General features: G+C 48.3%; 1 protein-coding gene across 1 annotated transcript in view; it reads left to right on the forward strand.

Annotated features, from left to right (window-relative positions):
• Positions 1-15,144, forward strand: part of LOC137436869 (calcium/calmodulin-dependent protein kinase type 1D-like) — a 92,679-nt gene that overhangs the window by 33,983 nt on the left and 43,552 nt on the right. Inside the window, exons 3-4 of the mRNA XM_078787118.1 lie at positions 6,219-6,293; positions 7,270-7,408. Coding sequence (XP_078643244.1) covers positions 6,219-6,293; positions 7,270-7,408 — 214 coding nt within the window. The remainder of the gene's footprint in view (positions 1-6,218; positions 6,294-7,269; positions 7,409-15,144) is intronic.

The raw sequence follows: 15,144 nt of genomic DNA on the forward strand, positions 1-15,144 counted from the left end.
GTGTTGGTTTGGCGAATGTGTTGGTTTGGCGCATGTGTTGGTTTGGCGCATGTGTTGGTTTGGCGCATGTGTTGGTTTGGCGCATGTGTTGGTTTGGCGCATGTGTTGGTTTGGCGCATGTGTTGGTTTGGCGCATGTGTTAGTTTGGCACATGTGTTAGTTAGGCGAATGTGTTAGTTTGGCGAATGTGTTGGTTTGGCGAATGTGTTGGTTTGGCGAATGTGTTGGTTTGGCGAATGTGTTGGTTTGGCGCATGTGTTGGTTTGGCGAATGTGTTGGTTTGGCGCATGTGTTGGTTTGGCGAATGTGTTGGTTTGGCGAATGTGTTGGTTTGGCGCATGTGTTGGTTTGGCGAATGTGTTGATTTGGCGAATGTGTTGGTTTGGCGAATGTGTTGGTTTGGCGCATGTGTTGGTTTGGCGAATGTGTTGGTTTGGCGAATGTGTTGGTTTGGCGCATGTGTTGGTTTGGCGAATGTGTTGGTTTGGCGCATGTGTTAGTTTGGCACATGTGTTAGTTAGGCGAATGTGTTAGTTTGGCGAATGTGTTGGTTTGGCGAATGTGTTGGTTTGGCGAATGTGTTGGTTTGGCGAATGTGTTGGTTTGGCGCATGTGTTGGTTTGGCGAATGTGTTGGTTTGGCGCATGTGTTGGTTTGGCGAATGTGTTGGTTTGGCGAATGTGTTGGTTTGGCGCATGTGTTGGTTTGGCGAATGTGTTGATTTGGCGAATGTGTTGGTTTGGCGAATGTGTTAGTTTGGCGAATGTGTTGGTTTGGCGCAGGTGTTAGTTTGGCGAATGTGTTGGTTTGGCGCATGTGTTGGTTTGGCGAATGTGTTGGTTTGGCGAATGTGTTGATTTGGCGCATGTGTTGGTTTGGCGCATGTGTTGGTTTGGCGCATGTGTTGATTTGGCGCATGTGTTGGTTTGGCGCATGTGTTGGTTTGGCGCATGTGTTGGTTTGGCGCATGTGTTGGTTTGGCGAATGTGTTGGTTTGGCGCATGTGTTAGTTTGGCACATGTGTTAGTTAGGCGAATGTGTTAGTTTGGCGAATGTGTTGGTTTGGCGAATGTGTTGGTTTGGCGAATGTGTTGGTTTGGCGAATGTGTTGGTTTGGCGCATGTGTTGGTTTGGCGAATGTGTTGGTTTGGCGCATGTGTTGGTTTGGCGAATGTGTTGGTTTGGCGAATGTGTTGGTTTGGCGCATGTGTTGGTTTGGCGAATGTGTTGATTTGGCGAATGTGTTGGTTTGGCGAATGTGTTAGTTTGGCGAATGTGTTGGTTTGGCGCAGGTGTTAGTTTGGCGAATGTGTTGGTTTGGCGCATGTGTTGGTTTGGCGAATGTGTTGGTTTGGCGAATGTGTTGATTTGGCGCATGTGTTGGTTTGGCGCATGTGTTGGTTTGGCGAATGTGTTGGTTTGGCGAATGTGTTGGTTTGGCGAATGTGTTGGTTTGGCGCATGTGTTGGTTTGGCGAATGTGTTGGTTTGGCGCATGTGTTGGTTTGGCGAATGTGTTGGTTTGGCGCATGTGTTGGTTTAGGCAATCAGTCAGGGATTGCGATCAGGGCAAACAGTTGGGATTCTCATCAGATCCAAAAAGAAAATGCATAGGATATTTGTGAATGTGTGTTCTGAAGGCTCTCTTGAGGGAAGAGGACATCTTCACGGGTCAACGTCCAATGGTCTCATAGTTTTTTGTTTTTTTACACAGGACAGGCCATGCTTCACCTGGAACTGAGTGAATACAGGATGAGTTGAGCTTATTATTCTGTTGTTGTCTTCATATATTGTAAATGCACCATGACGTATCCATCATGGTGAGTGGCACTGATGATGGTGTTGTTCCTCTCTACCTCATATTAATGATGTTAAAATGTGGTGTTTCATTTTCTTGCCCTTTCAAATCTCATTGCGAATGCAGTGGGGATTCATCACTCCTCATTAGGGGAGTCGCATCGAAACGAAGGCAGACAGATGACTCGAAGTACCGAATGGTCTGTGCTCGGCGTGCGTCACAGTGAAGCATCTGTTTGTGTGCAAGTCCAGATTGACAAAATGGGTGCTCGAGTAATCTCGGAATGACCGTGTGTTGATTCCCGCTGAGGGTGATGCCTCCATTGCCAATTCCAGAGCACAGCTTGTCGACCAGGCGTCTTCAGGTGTTTTTAAAGATACGGTTGACGGCCCACAGATGTCCACTTTTTGGGCCCAGCTTTTTCTTGCATGCCAAAATTCGAACTGACCAGCGAGAAAATGCTTGTTTCGCCTTTCGTGAGGGCATTGAAAACAAAACTGAGTATGTGTTTTAGAACCAACATCACCAGACGAGGTCACTGCTGAGAACCAAATACAGGTCCATGAGTATGCCCGTCATGAGTGTTTTCTCTTGGTGCCCTTAATGGTAGATGGAATAATTTCCCCCTCAGGGGCAACAATGTATGAGGCTGTGTTGAAAAGTAATGCCTCTTATTTTATTTTTTTTCTCCAAAATATGTAAAGATATTCAAATGAAACGCAATCCACACCTGAGTACAATCCCCACCTGTGTGTGAAATCCCACCACTGGGTGTGAAGTTTCATAATCCTGACGCTGGATGTCTCAGTGTTACGTTAGTCAAGGTGGAAGAGGGCAGCACCACGTTCTCAGTACTGTGAAGTGCTGGAGATGAGAGTTGACGTGGCTGACTGGAGCTGAGATGACTCGAGATGGGCGTTAGGGCGACTAACTGGAGATGAGATGACTGGAGATGGGCGTTCGGGTGACTAACTGGAGATGAGATGACTGGAGATGGGCGTTAGGGTGACTAACTGGAGATGAGATGACTAGAGATGGGCGTTAGGGTGATTAATTGGAGATGAGATGAGATGGGCGTTAGGGCCACTAACTGGAGATGAGATGACTAGAGATGGGCGTTAGGGTGACTAACTGGAGATGAGATGACTAGAGATGGGTGTTAGGATGACTAACTGGAGATGAGATGACTGGAGATGGACGTTAGGGTGACTAACTGGAGATGAGATGACTGGAGATGGGCGTTTGGGTGACTAACTGGAGATGAGATGACTGGAGATGGGCGTTAGGGTGACTAACTGGAGATGAGATGACTGGAGATGGGCGTTAGGGTGACTAACTGGAGATGAGATGACTAGAGATGGGCGTTAGGACAACTATCTGGAGATGGGATGACTAGAGATGGGCGTTAGGGTGACTAACTGGAGATGAGATGACTAGAGATGGGCGTTAGGGCGACTAACTGGAGATGAGATGACTAGAGATGGGCGTTAGGGTGACTAACTGGAGATGAGATGACTAGAGATGGGCGTTAGGACAACTAACTGGAGATGAGATGACTAGAGATGGGCTTTAGGGTGATTAATTGGAGATGAGATGACGAGATGGGCGTTAGGACGACTAACTGGAGATGAGATGACCAGCGATGGGCGTTAGGGTGACTGGAGATGAGATGACTAGAGATGGGCGTTAGGGTGATTAACTGGAGATGAGATGACTAGAGATGGGTGTTAGGGTGATTAACTGGAGATGAGATGACTAGAGATGGGCGTTAGGGCAACTAACTGGAGATGAGATGACTAGAGATGGGTGTTAGGGTGACTAACTGGAGATGAGATGACCAGCGATGGGCGTTAGGGTGACTGGAGATGAGATGACGAGATGGGCGTTTGGGTGATTAACTGGAGATGAGACGAATAGAGATGGGCATTAGGATGACTAACTGGAGATGAGATGACTAGAGATGGGCGTTAGGGTGACTAACTGGAGATGAGATGACTAGAGATGTGCGTTGGGGTGACTGGAGATGAGATGACTGGAGATGGGCGTTAGGGTGACTAACTGGAGATGAGATGACTGGAGATGGGCGTTAGGGTGACTAACTGGAGATGAGATGACTGGAGATGGGCATTAGGGTGACTAACTGGAGATGAGATGACTGGAGATGGGCGTTAGGGTGACTAACTGGAAATGAGATGACTGGAGATGGGCGTTAGGGTGACTAACTGGAGATGAGATGACTGGAGATGGGCGTTAGGGTGACTAACTGGAGATGAGATGACTAGAGATGTGCGTTGGGGTGACTAACTGGAGATGAGATGACTGGAGATGTGCGTTGGGGTGACTAACTGGAGATGAGATGACTGGAGATGGGCGTTAGGGTGACTAACTGGAGATGAGATGACTAGAGATGGGCGTTAGGGCGACTAACTGGAGATGAGGTAGGTGCACCATTACGATCCATCAAGCAAGAGTTTGTCAATGGAGTACCACCACAAAGGATCACCAACCCCGACTTGGCTCCGTCTGATTTTCATCTCTTCCCCAAATTTGAAGAACACCTTTGTGGAGAACGTTTTGCTTCCGACGATGATGTCAAGGCTGCATTGAAGCACTGGTTTTCAGTCGGCAGGAAGCACAGGTCTATCGTGACGCCATCACAAAACGACAGCAGTGGTGATTATGTTGCGAAATAAATATGCACCAGAGTAGAATAAAGATTGATGTTCGTGTCTGTCTTTGTTTCATTTGGATACCTTCACCTGTTTTGGAGAATTTTTTTTGCAGATACTGTATTGTTAATAACAGTGGTTCGATACCAACACCCACTCGGTCAATAATAACAATAACTCCCACCCACCATTGAAGGTGCACTCCCAAGGAGGTTCTTGAAGCTTGTTTGGACAACCAGGATGCAATATTGTCACTCTCACTTATGATGTGCTGGACCAGTGCAGGACGTGAATCGGATTTCCTTCCATTAGTGTAATTTTTATCAGTTTGCTATTTTAAAAATGGATTTCTTTATTTATGAGACGTCTGTCACATATATTGTTGTTGTCCTGCCTTTTAAAATTGTTTCATAATGTCTGCTATTATTGCCAGGGATGGTGTTATGGAAAGGATAACTGCAGCTAATCCATAATTTATTTTTTCTTTTGTGGATTGTATTCTGGAGAATGTTTCATGAGTTGATGTTTTTAACGTTATAGCTTCAGGCACCTACCTTCCTGCAGGTGTCATCGAGTTGTATTCCCAAAGTGTGAGTCATTTTACTACAAGCGAAAGGAACTGTTGTCATCACGGCTGTTTGTATTCACCTGTTGTCTTGTCTGTCTTTGTCCTTCCCATCTGTGCATCTTGGTTTACTCTTCTAATTGGTTCAATGCCCTGAGGAAATGTCTCCATGGATTTATCATTCATTTTGGTTGAGGTCTCCACCTCCCTATCCCTCCCTGCGCTCCACCTCCCTATCCCTCCCTGCCCCACCTCCCTGTCCCTCCCTGCGCCCCACCTCCCTATCCCTCCCTGCGCCCCACCTCCCTATCCCTCCCTGCGCCCCACCTCCCTATCCCTCCCTGCGCCCCACCTCCCTATCCCTCGTTGCGCCCCACCTCCCTATCCCTCCCTGCGCTCCACCTCCCTATCCCTCCCTGCGCCCCACCTCCCTATCCCTCCATGCGCCCCACCTCCCTATCCCTCCCTGCGCTCCACCTCCCTATCCCTCCCTGCACCCCACCTCCCTATCCCTCCCTGCACTCCACCTCCCTATCCCTCCCTGCACCCCACCTCCCTATCCCTCCCTGCGCCCCACCTCCCTATCCCTCCCTGCGCCCCCACCTCCCTATCCCTCCCTGCGCTCCACCTCCCTATCCCTCCCTGCGCCCCCACCTCCCTATCCCTCCCTGCGCCCCCACCTCCCTATCCCTCCCTGCGCCCACTTCCCTTTCCCTCCCTGCGCTCCACCTCCCTATCCCTCCCTGCCCCACCTCCCTATCCCTCCCTGCCCCACCTCCCTATCCCAGTGGCCTGGTACGAATCCTGGCTAGCCGAATGGACACAGCTGCAACGGCCGGCTGAGTCGTCTGTCATGATACCGTGTTCGTGTGATGTCCGAGTCAGCCGATGCATTGCACCGATTCGGTGCCAGCACGGTCTTGTTATAGGGAGATTGGCAGGGACCTGCCCGCACACTACACCATGATGCACGATTGTCAATGTGAACATCCATGTGGCCATTGCTCAATGCCTCTTTTGGGTCGTACCGTACTCCATGATGCTCTATGTTGTTCTCACATCGCCACTTATACAGTACAGGCTTATTCTGTCAGTGCAAAGATTACTTGAGACAAACTGATGTTTTATTTGATAAATTTCTCAGTGAAACTAAGGCCCCCTGTACAATTCTTCTTCCCCTCCCATAGGTTGAAACATGAAAACATTGTGGCTTTAGAAGACATCTTTGAGAGTCCGAGCCACCTGTACCTTGCGATGGAACTGTACGTTTGTTTTGCCTCACACCTTTGGATCTCAACAGCTGGCAGGAATGTGGGATTTGGCCAGGACACCCTCTCAAACAACCACCTCCCCTCTCCCCTACCTCAATCCTTTGTTTTTAATTATATAAATAACTAGCAGAAGTACCCTGCGTTGCCGGGCGGGGGAGGGGGGGGGGATAGAGGGGGTAGGGGGAGAGGGGGGGAAGGGGAGGAGAGAAGTGGGGAGAGGGGGAAGGGAAGGGGAGGAGAGGGGGACGGGGGGGGGGGGGGAAAGGGGCAGAGGGGGGGGATGGGTATGTGGGAGGGGGGAGGGGGGAGGAAAGAGAGGAAGGGGAGGAAGGGGGTTCATCACCTTTTCGTTAAATATATGCTGGTGAATGTGCCGTTCATCACGTTTCTGCGTTATGTGAGATGCCGAACAGGAAGAAGAAGAAGCCGTACTACCAACTTTGTACACTTCCGGAATTGTTTGATTTATTGGTATTCAAATGTCTGGTGATTGTTTTGTATTTATTTATGCGAATGTGTACTTGTATATAACTGTCATTAATTTTAAAAAGCTTAGGCACTATCGAGCGATTTATTTTTTTATTTATAAAAAAACGACGGTTTTTTTTTTTCATAATTTTTTTTTGTTTTTTTTTTGCCTAAAACACTCTCAAGCAGTCATTGATATGAACCTGTGAAAGTTTGACGAAGATCCGTTCAAGCAGTCATTGATATGAACCTGTGAAAGTTTGACGAAGATCCGTTCAGCCATCTCTTAGAAAAATGGCGACACCGACAGGCAGACACACACACACACAGACAGACATCTCTCTTATATAGTAGATAACCATTCCAAACAATATGTGCAACATCGACATATATTTGCAGCTGCCATTTTATGATGATGTTTAACGACAAAAACATTAGATCATATATTGAAATAGAAAATGGCATTTAGCGCTGATTTCGAAACGTGTGCCTGTGATAGAGTGTCCGGAGGGGAGCTCTTTGACCGGATAGTGGAGAAAGGATTCTACACGGAGCGAGACGCCAGCGTGCTCATCCAACAGATCCTCGATGCCGTGCGGTACCTACACCACAAAGGAATTGTGCACAGGGACCTGAAGGTGAGCTCGACCCCGGGTTAATTGTGCCAATCATGAATAGGGTGTGTGTAAGGACACTTGCTCTCACCAACCCGCACCTGGAAATGTGGTCAACGACTCTCAGCATGAACCTTCGTCCTGCAGTGGATTACAATAGGTTGCTTAACGGTTTTAACTTTGTGATTCACTCACTTTGTGGACGGATTGTGTAACGAATAGGAAGAGACGTGCACGTCAAGGTAATTAAGGAGGAAAAAGGAAAATGTATGGTCATTAGGACAGGAATGGTCATTAGGTACCAGGAATAGGCAAAATAGATCACTTGTAGGGAAATGCATTAACCTTTCGTGAGGTTCGTTAACGCTTGGTGTTGTTGGAAACTTGAGGCTGGAAGAGGAGTTAAAATGAGCTGGAGATATTATTGAAATTAAACTACACATTTCAGTCATTAATCAGGCAGGTCAGATTCCTTCAAAATAAATAAAACTCTCTACTGCACTGTTTTCCACAAGGTGGTTGCCTTATACAAATCACAATGCTGTTTGCTTCTTTGTACAGATGTCTGTCCCCCTTCATAAGGGTACGTAATCTTTAAACACAAATTTTAATTTTTTAATTTTAAAACAAATTTAATTTTGCCATGATCTTTCCTGGGAAAACCACATTTCAAATCTGGCCTCCAAAGCCAGTCGCCGACTGGGCATCCTCCGTCGTGCGAAGTCCTTCCTTGGCACACCTGAGCTCCTCACCACGTACAAGGCTTTCATCCGCAGCTCAATGGAATACTGCTCTCCCCTCTGGGCTGGTGCTCCTGCCTCACACCTAGCCCGTCTTCACGCTGTTGAAACCAAAGCGTTCAGAATCATTGGAATCTCCCGCGATGAAGTTCACTCCGAGGGCCTTTCACTTACTCACCGTAGGCAGGTTGGTGGTCTTTCCGTCTTCTATCGACTCCTCTCTGGCCTTGCTCCCCCAGCTCTCTCTGGGCTCTGTCCCCCAAATATTCCTACAGGTCGCACAAGATCTGCCAGCAACTATCTTCTAGTGAAATTGCCAAAATCAAGACTCTCTGCTCACCTTCACTCCTTCATTCCTCTTTTCTCCCGCCTCTGGAACAAACTCCCCCACTCCCTTCAATCCCACTCCTCCCTCAAGGTCTTTAAAACAGCTATTCACCACCATCTCTTATCTTCCCCATCCAAAACCTTGATCTTTTCTACCCCCGCTAATTCACCCCAGATCCACTTTTTTGAAATACCAACTTCTTTCCTGGAAGTCCTTGGTGTCCTTGTGTTTTATACTTCTCCCACCCCTCCCCCTTCCCATGCCTCCTCCCCCCAAGCCCTCTCCCTCCCACAGATCTCTGATGTCCCTGCTCTCAAATGTTGTGTTTCTGTGCTTCTGTGACGATCGGTTTAGAATTGTGACCTGCAGGCTGGTGACAAACAAACAGACAAAGAGAGGAAAAATTGGTCAGAGACCGAGGACTTGCCGGAATATACTTTTTTTTAATCGGCAATTTTGGACAAATAAGGCGGCCGAACCACGTGACCGATGACATCATCATTATTTGTTTACTATCATCTATTTTGTCATCATTATCTAAACTAATTTATTCCCAGATTATGCTTTAGAAATTTCATCTTGAACGATGAAGTTTTGTACTTGTCGAATTTTGACGTCATAATGGACGCACCTATGACATCGTCATTAACATATTTTATTCCCCATGGAGAGTTCTTTACAATGAGCCATGTCTCAATTTTTTTATATTCAGCACCTTCGGAGATATAGAGGTGCAAAGTTTTTCGGTTTTTCCAAAATGGCGGCCAAACCACGTGACCAATGACGTCATCAATTGGGCACAGTCTATTCCAGGGCAAGACAAATACGTGTGTAAAGTTTGGCGATTCTACATGCAACGGCGTAGACGTAGTGCTGCGCACAGACAAACAGATGAAAAATCGGTCAGAGACCGAGGACTTGCCAGAATGTACTTTTTTATCGGCCATTTTGGACAAATAGGGCGGCCGAACCACCTGACCGATGACGTCATCATTATTATTATTTTCTCCACCAGTTTATGCCGACATGACGCTCAAGAAATTGCATCTTGATCGGATGAAGTTTTGTACTTGTCGAATTATGACGTCATAATCGAGACACCAATGACATCATCATTAACACATTTTATTCGCCATGGAGAGTTCTTTACAATGAGTCATGTCTCAATTTTTTCCATTCAACACTTTCGGAGATATAGAAGTGCAACGTTTTTCGGTTTTTCAAAGATGGCGCCCGAACCACCTGACCGATGACGTCATCATTATTTTTTTCCCCTCAGTTGGATCTAAAATGGACGAGCATCTAAAATGTACCAGTGATAATTGGAGCAACAGGAATGATGAAGAAGAACCTCACTGAGATTTTGAAAACCATCCCCGGGAATATTACCACAAATGAACTGCAACTGGAGGCAATCCGGGGTTCGGGGACGATCCTGAAAAGAGCCCTTGGAACAAAACTCTGAAAAAGTTGAACAAATGGGTCCATGAAACGTGATCCCATGCTAAAGCGGAGGTGGATACTTTGGGTCCTGGGAGGCCCGTTCCACCTCCTGAAACCCACAAATGAGGTCAACAGCCAACGACACACACACACTGTTAACTGCCTGGATCATCAGCTTGGCTCTATTCTTCTTAGAGGTTTTGACTCTTTTAGGACAAAACCTCTGCAAATCGTAGGTCCACATCTGTGGATCCACAACCTCAGCTCTATCCAAACAATCTGTCAACCCGGCAATGTAATCTCAAGGTTCAAATTTCAAACTTTATACTTTTAGCATATAACTTTACCTATGGATGGTTACGTTCATTACTTGAGGATATTTACCTATTGTCAGAATCCTCAACGTACATTACGTAACAATACCTGTACTATCTTGCATTACCAATCATTACCCAGCATATCCATTTTGATTCCCACGAAATTAAGCTGTTATTCAAAACTTGTTTTTTTCCCGACTGCCAAGATCCAGGCTCACTGCTTACATCCACTCATTTGTTCTTTTTTTTCTCTCACCTGTGGAACCGACTTCCCCAGTTTGTTCAGTCGCATTCTTCCCTCCAGGGCTTCAAGACACCTTCACCACAATTCCCCTAAATACTCGTGATCTCTTCTACCCGAAATGACCCCATTCCCAAGTACTCATTTTTTTCCAGGTTATCGTGATCCTCCACACACCCCCCCTCACCTCTTTTCATTTGTTAGTTGTCAGTTGGTTTGTTCCTTTTCTGTTTCATCCTCACCTTTCCCCTTCCTCTTCTTGCTGTGTTTCATTCACTTTGTGTGGCACCTGTTCACCCCCCCCCCCCCCCCCCCCATGTGTCCTTCTCCCCGTACCCTTGGCCTCGCTCTCACTTCTACTCCACTGTTGGTGTTTCCCCTTTTCGTTTTATTCTATCTGCTCTCGCTCTTCCACGAGCCTCGATCATGTACTGCATACAAATAAAAGTTATTTAAGTTGATTTTTTTTACCTGATTTAGTGCATCCCCGAGTAACCACCGAGCAAATGCTCTATCGCGGTCACTAGGCATAGGCACCCCCTAGTAATTGCTGCAGTGTGCCCCCGAATAACCCACTCGTAGCTGCTCTACTGTACCACTGAGTGACAATGAAAATGTTTATAAATGTATTTATATGTGATTCATCACCAGAACAAATAAGACAGAAGATTTTCACTAAATCTACGCGCACACACCTCCTAACATGATGTTATATCATGCTGGGATGAGCTGCTTCAAGGATTTTCCACAAACTAACCTTTGAATGAGATGTAAAAAGACTCTAGGGTGTAATTTACCCATCTGCCAATTCATCTAATTTATATAATTGCTCCAAGTGTTTTTTATTTATTTATTTTAACTCTGTCTTTCCAAAATTGTATTGCCATTGTAAATGTCATAGGGATAATACAGTTTGTTGTGCATTTACTTCATTACGTGCTACAAAGAGTGAGCTTTTCTTGATTAGACATTACGACTGATTTTAATCTGGTTACCTTCGCAAAAGCGGAAGGTTATGTTTTGATCGCTGTGTATTTATTTGTATGTCTGTGTGTGTGTGTATGTTATTCGCATAACTCAAAAAGTATTCAACCGAATTGCATGAAATTTGGTGGGATGATTGGTTATTATACGGGACACATTTGATTAGATTTTGGGAGCAATCGGGTCAAAGGTCAAGGTCAAGGTCACGAAAAGGTCAAAATCGTATTTTTGTTCTGTTCCCTACACTCCCATGCCAAGTACAGAACAGTAGCTGCGGCGAAGGTATGCGCTCTACCGAGTGCCCGTTCTAGTTTTATTTTTATGTTGATAATGAAACATCGGAACAGGATGTTAAAAAAAAAACATAGGAATAAAATAGTTGAGAGTTTTCTGCCGTGAAGGATCACGAGGTGCTGACATTTTGGGCTTTACCCTTCATTGGAACAAAACAGGAGAGATTTTCTCTGATGAAGGGAAGGATTGAAACTTCTTCTTTCCTATGAAACACAAGGCTGCACGAGAATCATTGGCTGTGGGCGTGGCTCTACCACTGATGCAGTGCCCCCTGTAGGTTGGCGCAGGTATTTGTAATTTGTTCAGGGTGCCGGCGATAACTTGAGCACTCTTTGTGAAGGACACAGTGGGATCTATAACGTCCACCAAATAATGCCGGCAGACAGGAGGACGCCCACTTTAACATCCATCCGAGGGACGGCACGCACATTGATGAATCATCCTGCCTGTGAAACACTGGGATGACGGTTTATATTCAGGCCGAGATTCAAACCCAGCCTAAGCCCATCTTGGCCATCCTGCCAGCCTAAGCCCGAAACGTCAGCTCCCTGTGATCGTTTACGGCAGATAACTCCAACCATTTTACCCTTGTGTTTTCATCGTCTTATGCCACCAATGTAGACTGCTAGTTTGGTGCTGGAATTAGCAACTACATTTTTACAAAAAAGTTAGCCGACCCAGAAAGATGGAGTTATCTACTTGAACGGCATCATTGAACTTTGACCTCCAAGATTGTAATCTCTCTGAGGCAGGTTTGTTCAGATTGAACGCATCATTCATCAGATGCTGGAGAAAAGTATGAGGTATTCTTTTCTCAGAAACCATTGTGATAGTGATAAATTTAGAAAACTAGCACCGGTACCCACCCTCCGGGCGGGGTTTCAATTGGGAACCCCAAATGAAAAGGCAAAATATCAGAAATTGAAGGCTTTTTTATTTTAAACTATTCATGTAAACATCCGTTGAATCATATCGCACACAAATCATCAAAATCTAAACAGTACATTGGCGCCCATTTTGAAAGAAGATTAAATTCTCCAAAAAGGAAGCGGCCACTACACGTCTTTCTCAGTCGCACGTTTATGTGTGAAGAGTGCGCGCCGAATCTGTAACACGGAAGTGGCCGCTACACCTGTTTCTCAGTCGCTTTGCACACGCTGCCGGGTTCCTTCGGAGCCGCACGTTTATATAGGAAGAGTTCATCAGGAGTCGATCTACTCTCTCCTGGTACGTAGAATTTCAACAAAAGCCACATCACTGTTCATATCGGTAAATATTATTCCATCGTGTTTGGAAAAACTGGAAAATTGGGCAAAAAATTGGAAAAATAATATGGCCTATTTTACTCCCAGGGGTCCCAGGAATACCCCCCCAAAATATCGTTGCGATCGGTTGAGCCGTTTTTGCGGTACCTTCAAACGGACGGACCAACATTTGGTGAATTATAGCAAGATGGAAATTGAAAAAAAAAATGCAGTGAAGGGTGGATGAATGCGAAGAGAAAGGTGGGAAGAGAATGGGAGGGTAGAGGAGAGAAGAGAGGCAGGTTTTTATTGGGAGGAGGGGATTCGTGTGGCGGACACGAAAGCTCACTGGCGTGAGGGCATCATTCCACGCACCAAGTGGGCGGCGGCCACGCCCGAGGGGTAGGCGTGGCCGCGGGATATACACCGGGCGCGCAGCCCGGAGCGCTCCAGTGCTACAGTTGAGCTCTGATAAATAAAGACTCTTAAACTTACCGCGTTGTCCGCTTCCTTCTTGTTGTACAAGTAAGCGCGCGTAGCACCGCGCTTCATTGGTGACCCTCCAACATTCTGGTCAGCCGTCGCTGACCACCCGAACCCGCCACAGCAATGGCAACCAACGCGGTCCAAATGAAACTCCCCGAGTTCTGGGAGACGCAAGCCGAAGTCTGGTTCCTGCAGGCAGAAGCCCAGTTCCGACTTCGAGGCATCACGGTGGACGAGACCAGGCACTGCCACGTGGTCGCCTCCCTCGGGCCCGGCACGGCCGCCCGCGTCGTGTCGGTCCTGAGGAACCCACCGGCCGACGGCAGGTACGAGGCGATCAAGCGTCTCCTCCTCACCACGTTCGGCTTCACGGTGGACGCAAGGGCCGACCGCCTCCTGGACCTCCCCGAGCTCGGTGACACACGACTGTCGGTCCGCATGGACCATATGCTGTCGTTGATGGGCGACGAAACCCCGAACGCTCTTTTCCGGGCGTTATTTCGACGCCAGCTGCCGGCACGAGTACGCCTCGCGTTGGCCGGTTCTGTGACGACGGAACCCCGAGCTCTCGCTGCTGAGGCCGACAGGTTCTTCGCGGCCATTTCCACGCCAGGTTTGGCCACAAGGCGAGGAATTGTTGCCCGCCGTGCTCCTTCGGCAAGTCGGGAAACTACAAAGCCGGCGCTCGGTAGCGGCCCTGAGCGTCGGCCATTCCGGCAGCCTTCTTTTTATAACGGACACCTTGTCCGGGCGCCGTTTCCTATGCGATACGGGGGCACAGGTGAGCGTTATCCCTGCCTCTACGTCCGACAAGCACACCGCGGGCCAGGGCCCCGCATTGCTTGCCGCGAACGGAACACCCATACGCACATTCGGGAAGCGCTGCCTCTCCCTGTGGTTCGGAAAGCAACGCTTCGCGTGGACGTTCGTAACCGCTAGTGTCCCCATGGCACTGCTCGGTGCGGACTTCCTCTGTGCACACGGGTTGTTGGTAGATGTGAAGAACAGACGTCTCGTCCAGGCTGAAACGTTCAGCTCACTTGCTTGCGCGCTGAGCGGCTCACTGAGCGGCTCACCGAGCGGCTCACCAAGCGGCTTGCTGAGCGGTTCGGTCCCGGCGAGGTTAGTTTGTACGCTTCCGGCAGCGGACGACTTCACCCGCCTCCTCGCCAGCTTCCTGGCCCTTACGCGGCCCACCTTCTCGGCGGGGGGCGTCAAGCACGGGGTGGAACACCACATCCCACCGCTGGGCCACCGGTCTACGCCCGGGCACGCCGCCTCGAGCCGACGAAGCTCGCGGCAGCTATAGCGGAGTTCGCTTCGCTGGAGCGGCTCGGCATCGTGCGGCGCTCCGAGAGTGCTTGGGCGTTGCCGCTCCACATCGTGCCCATGCCCGGCGGGGGATGGCGACCGTGCGGGGACTACCGGCGCCTCAACGACGCCACCACCCCCGACCGCTACCCCGTCCCCCACATCCAGGACTTCTCCGCCCGGTTGGCGGGCATGTCCTTCTTTTCGAAGGTGGACCTCATACGCGGCTACCATCAGGTCCCCGTCAGGCCGGAGGACATCCCGAAGACGGCGGTCATCACGCCGTTCGGACTTTTCGAATTTCTTCGGATGCCCTTCGGTTTGAAGAATGCGGCTCAGGCGTTCCAGCGACTAATGGACAGTGGCTTGCGC

The sequence above is a fragment of the Myxine glutinosa genome, chromosome 11, assembly GCF_964187855.1.
Source record: "Myxine glutinosa chromosome 11, kmMyxGlut1.1, whole genome shotgun sequence".
Lineage (NCBI taxonomy): Eukaryota > Metazoa > Chordata > Myxini > Myxiniformes > Myxinidae > Myxine > Myxine glutinosa.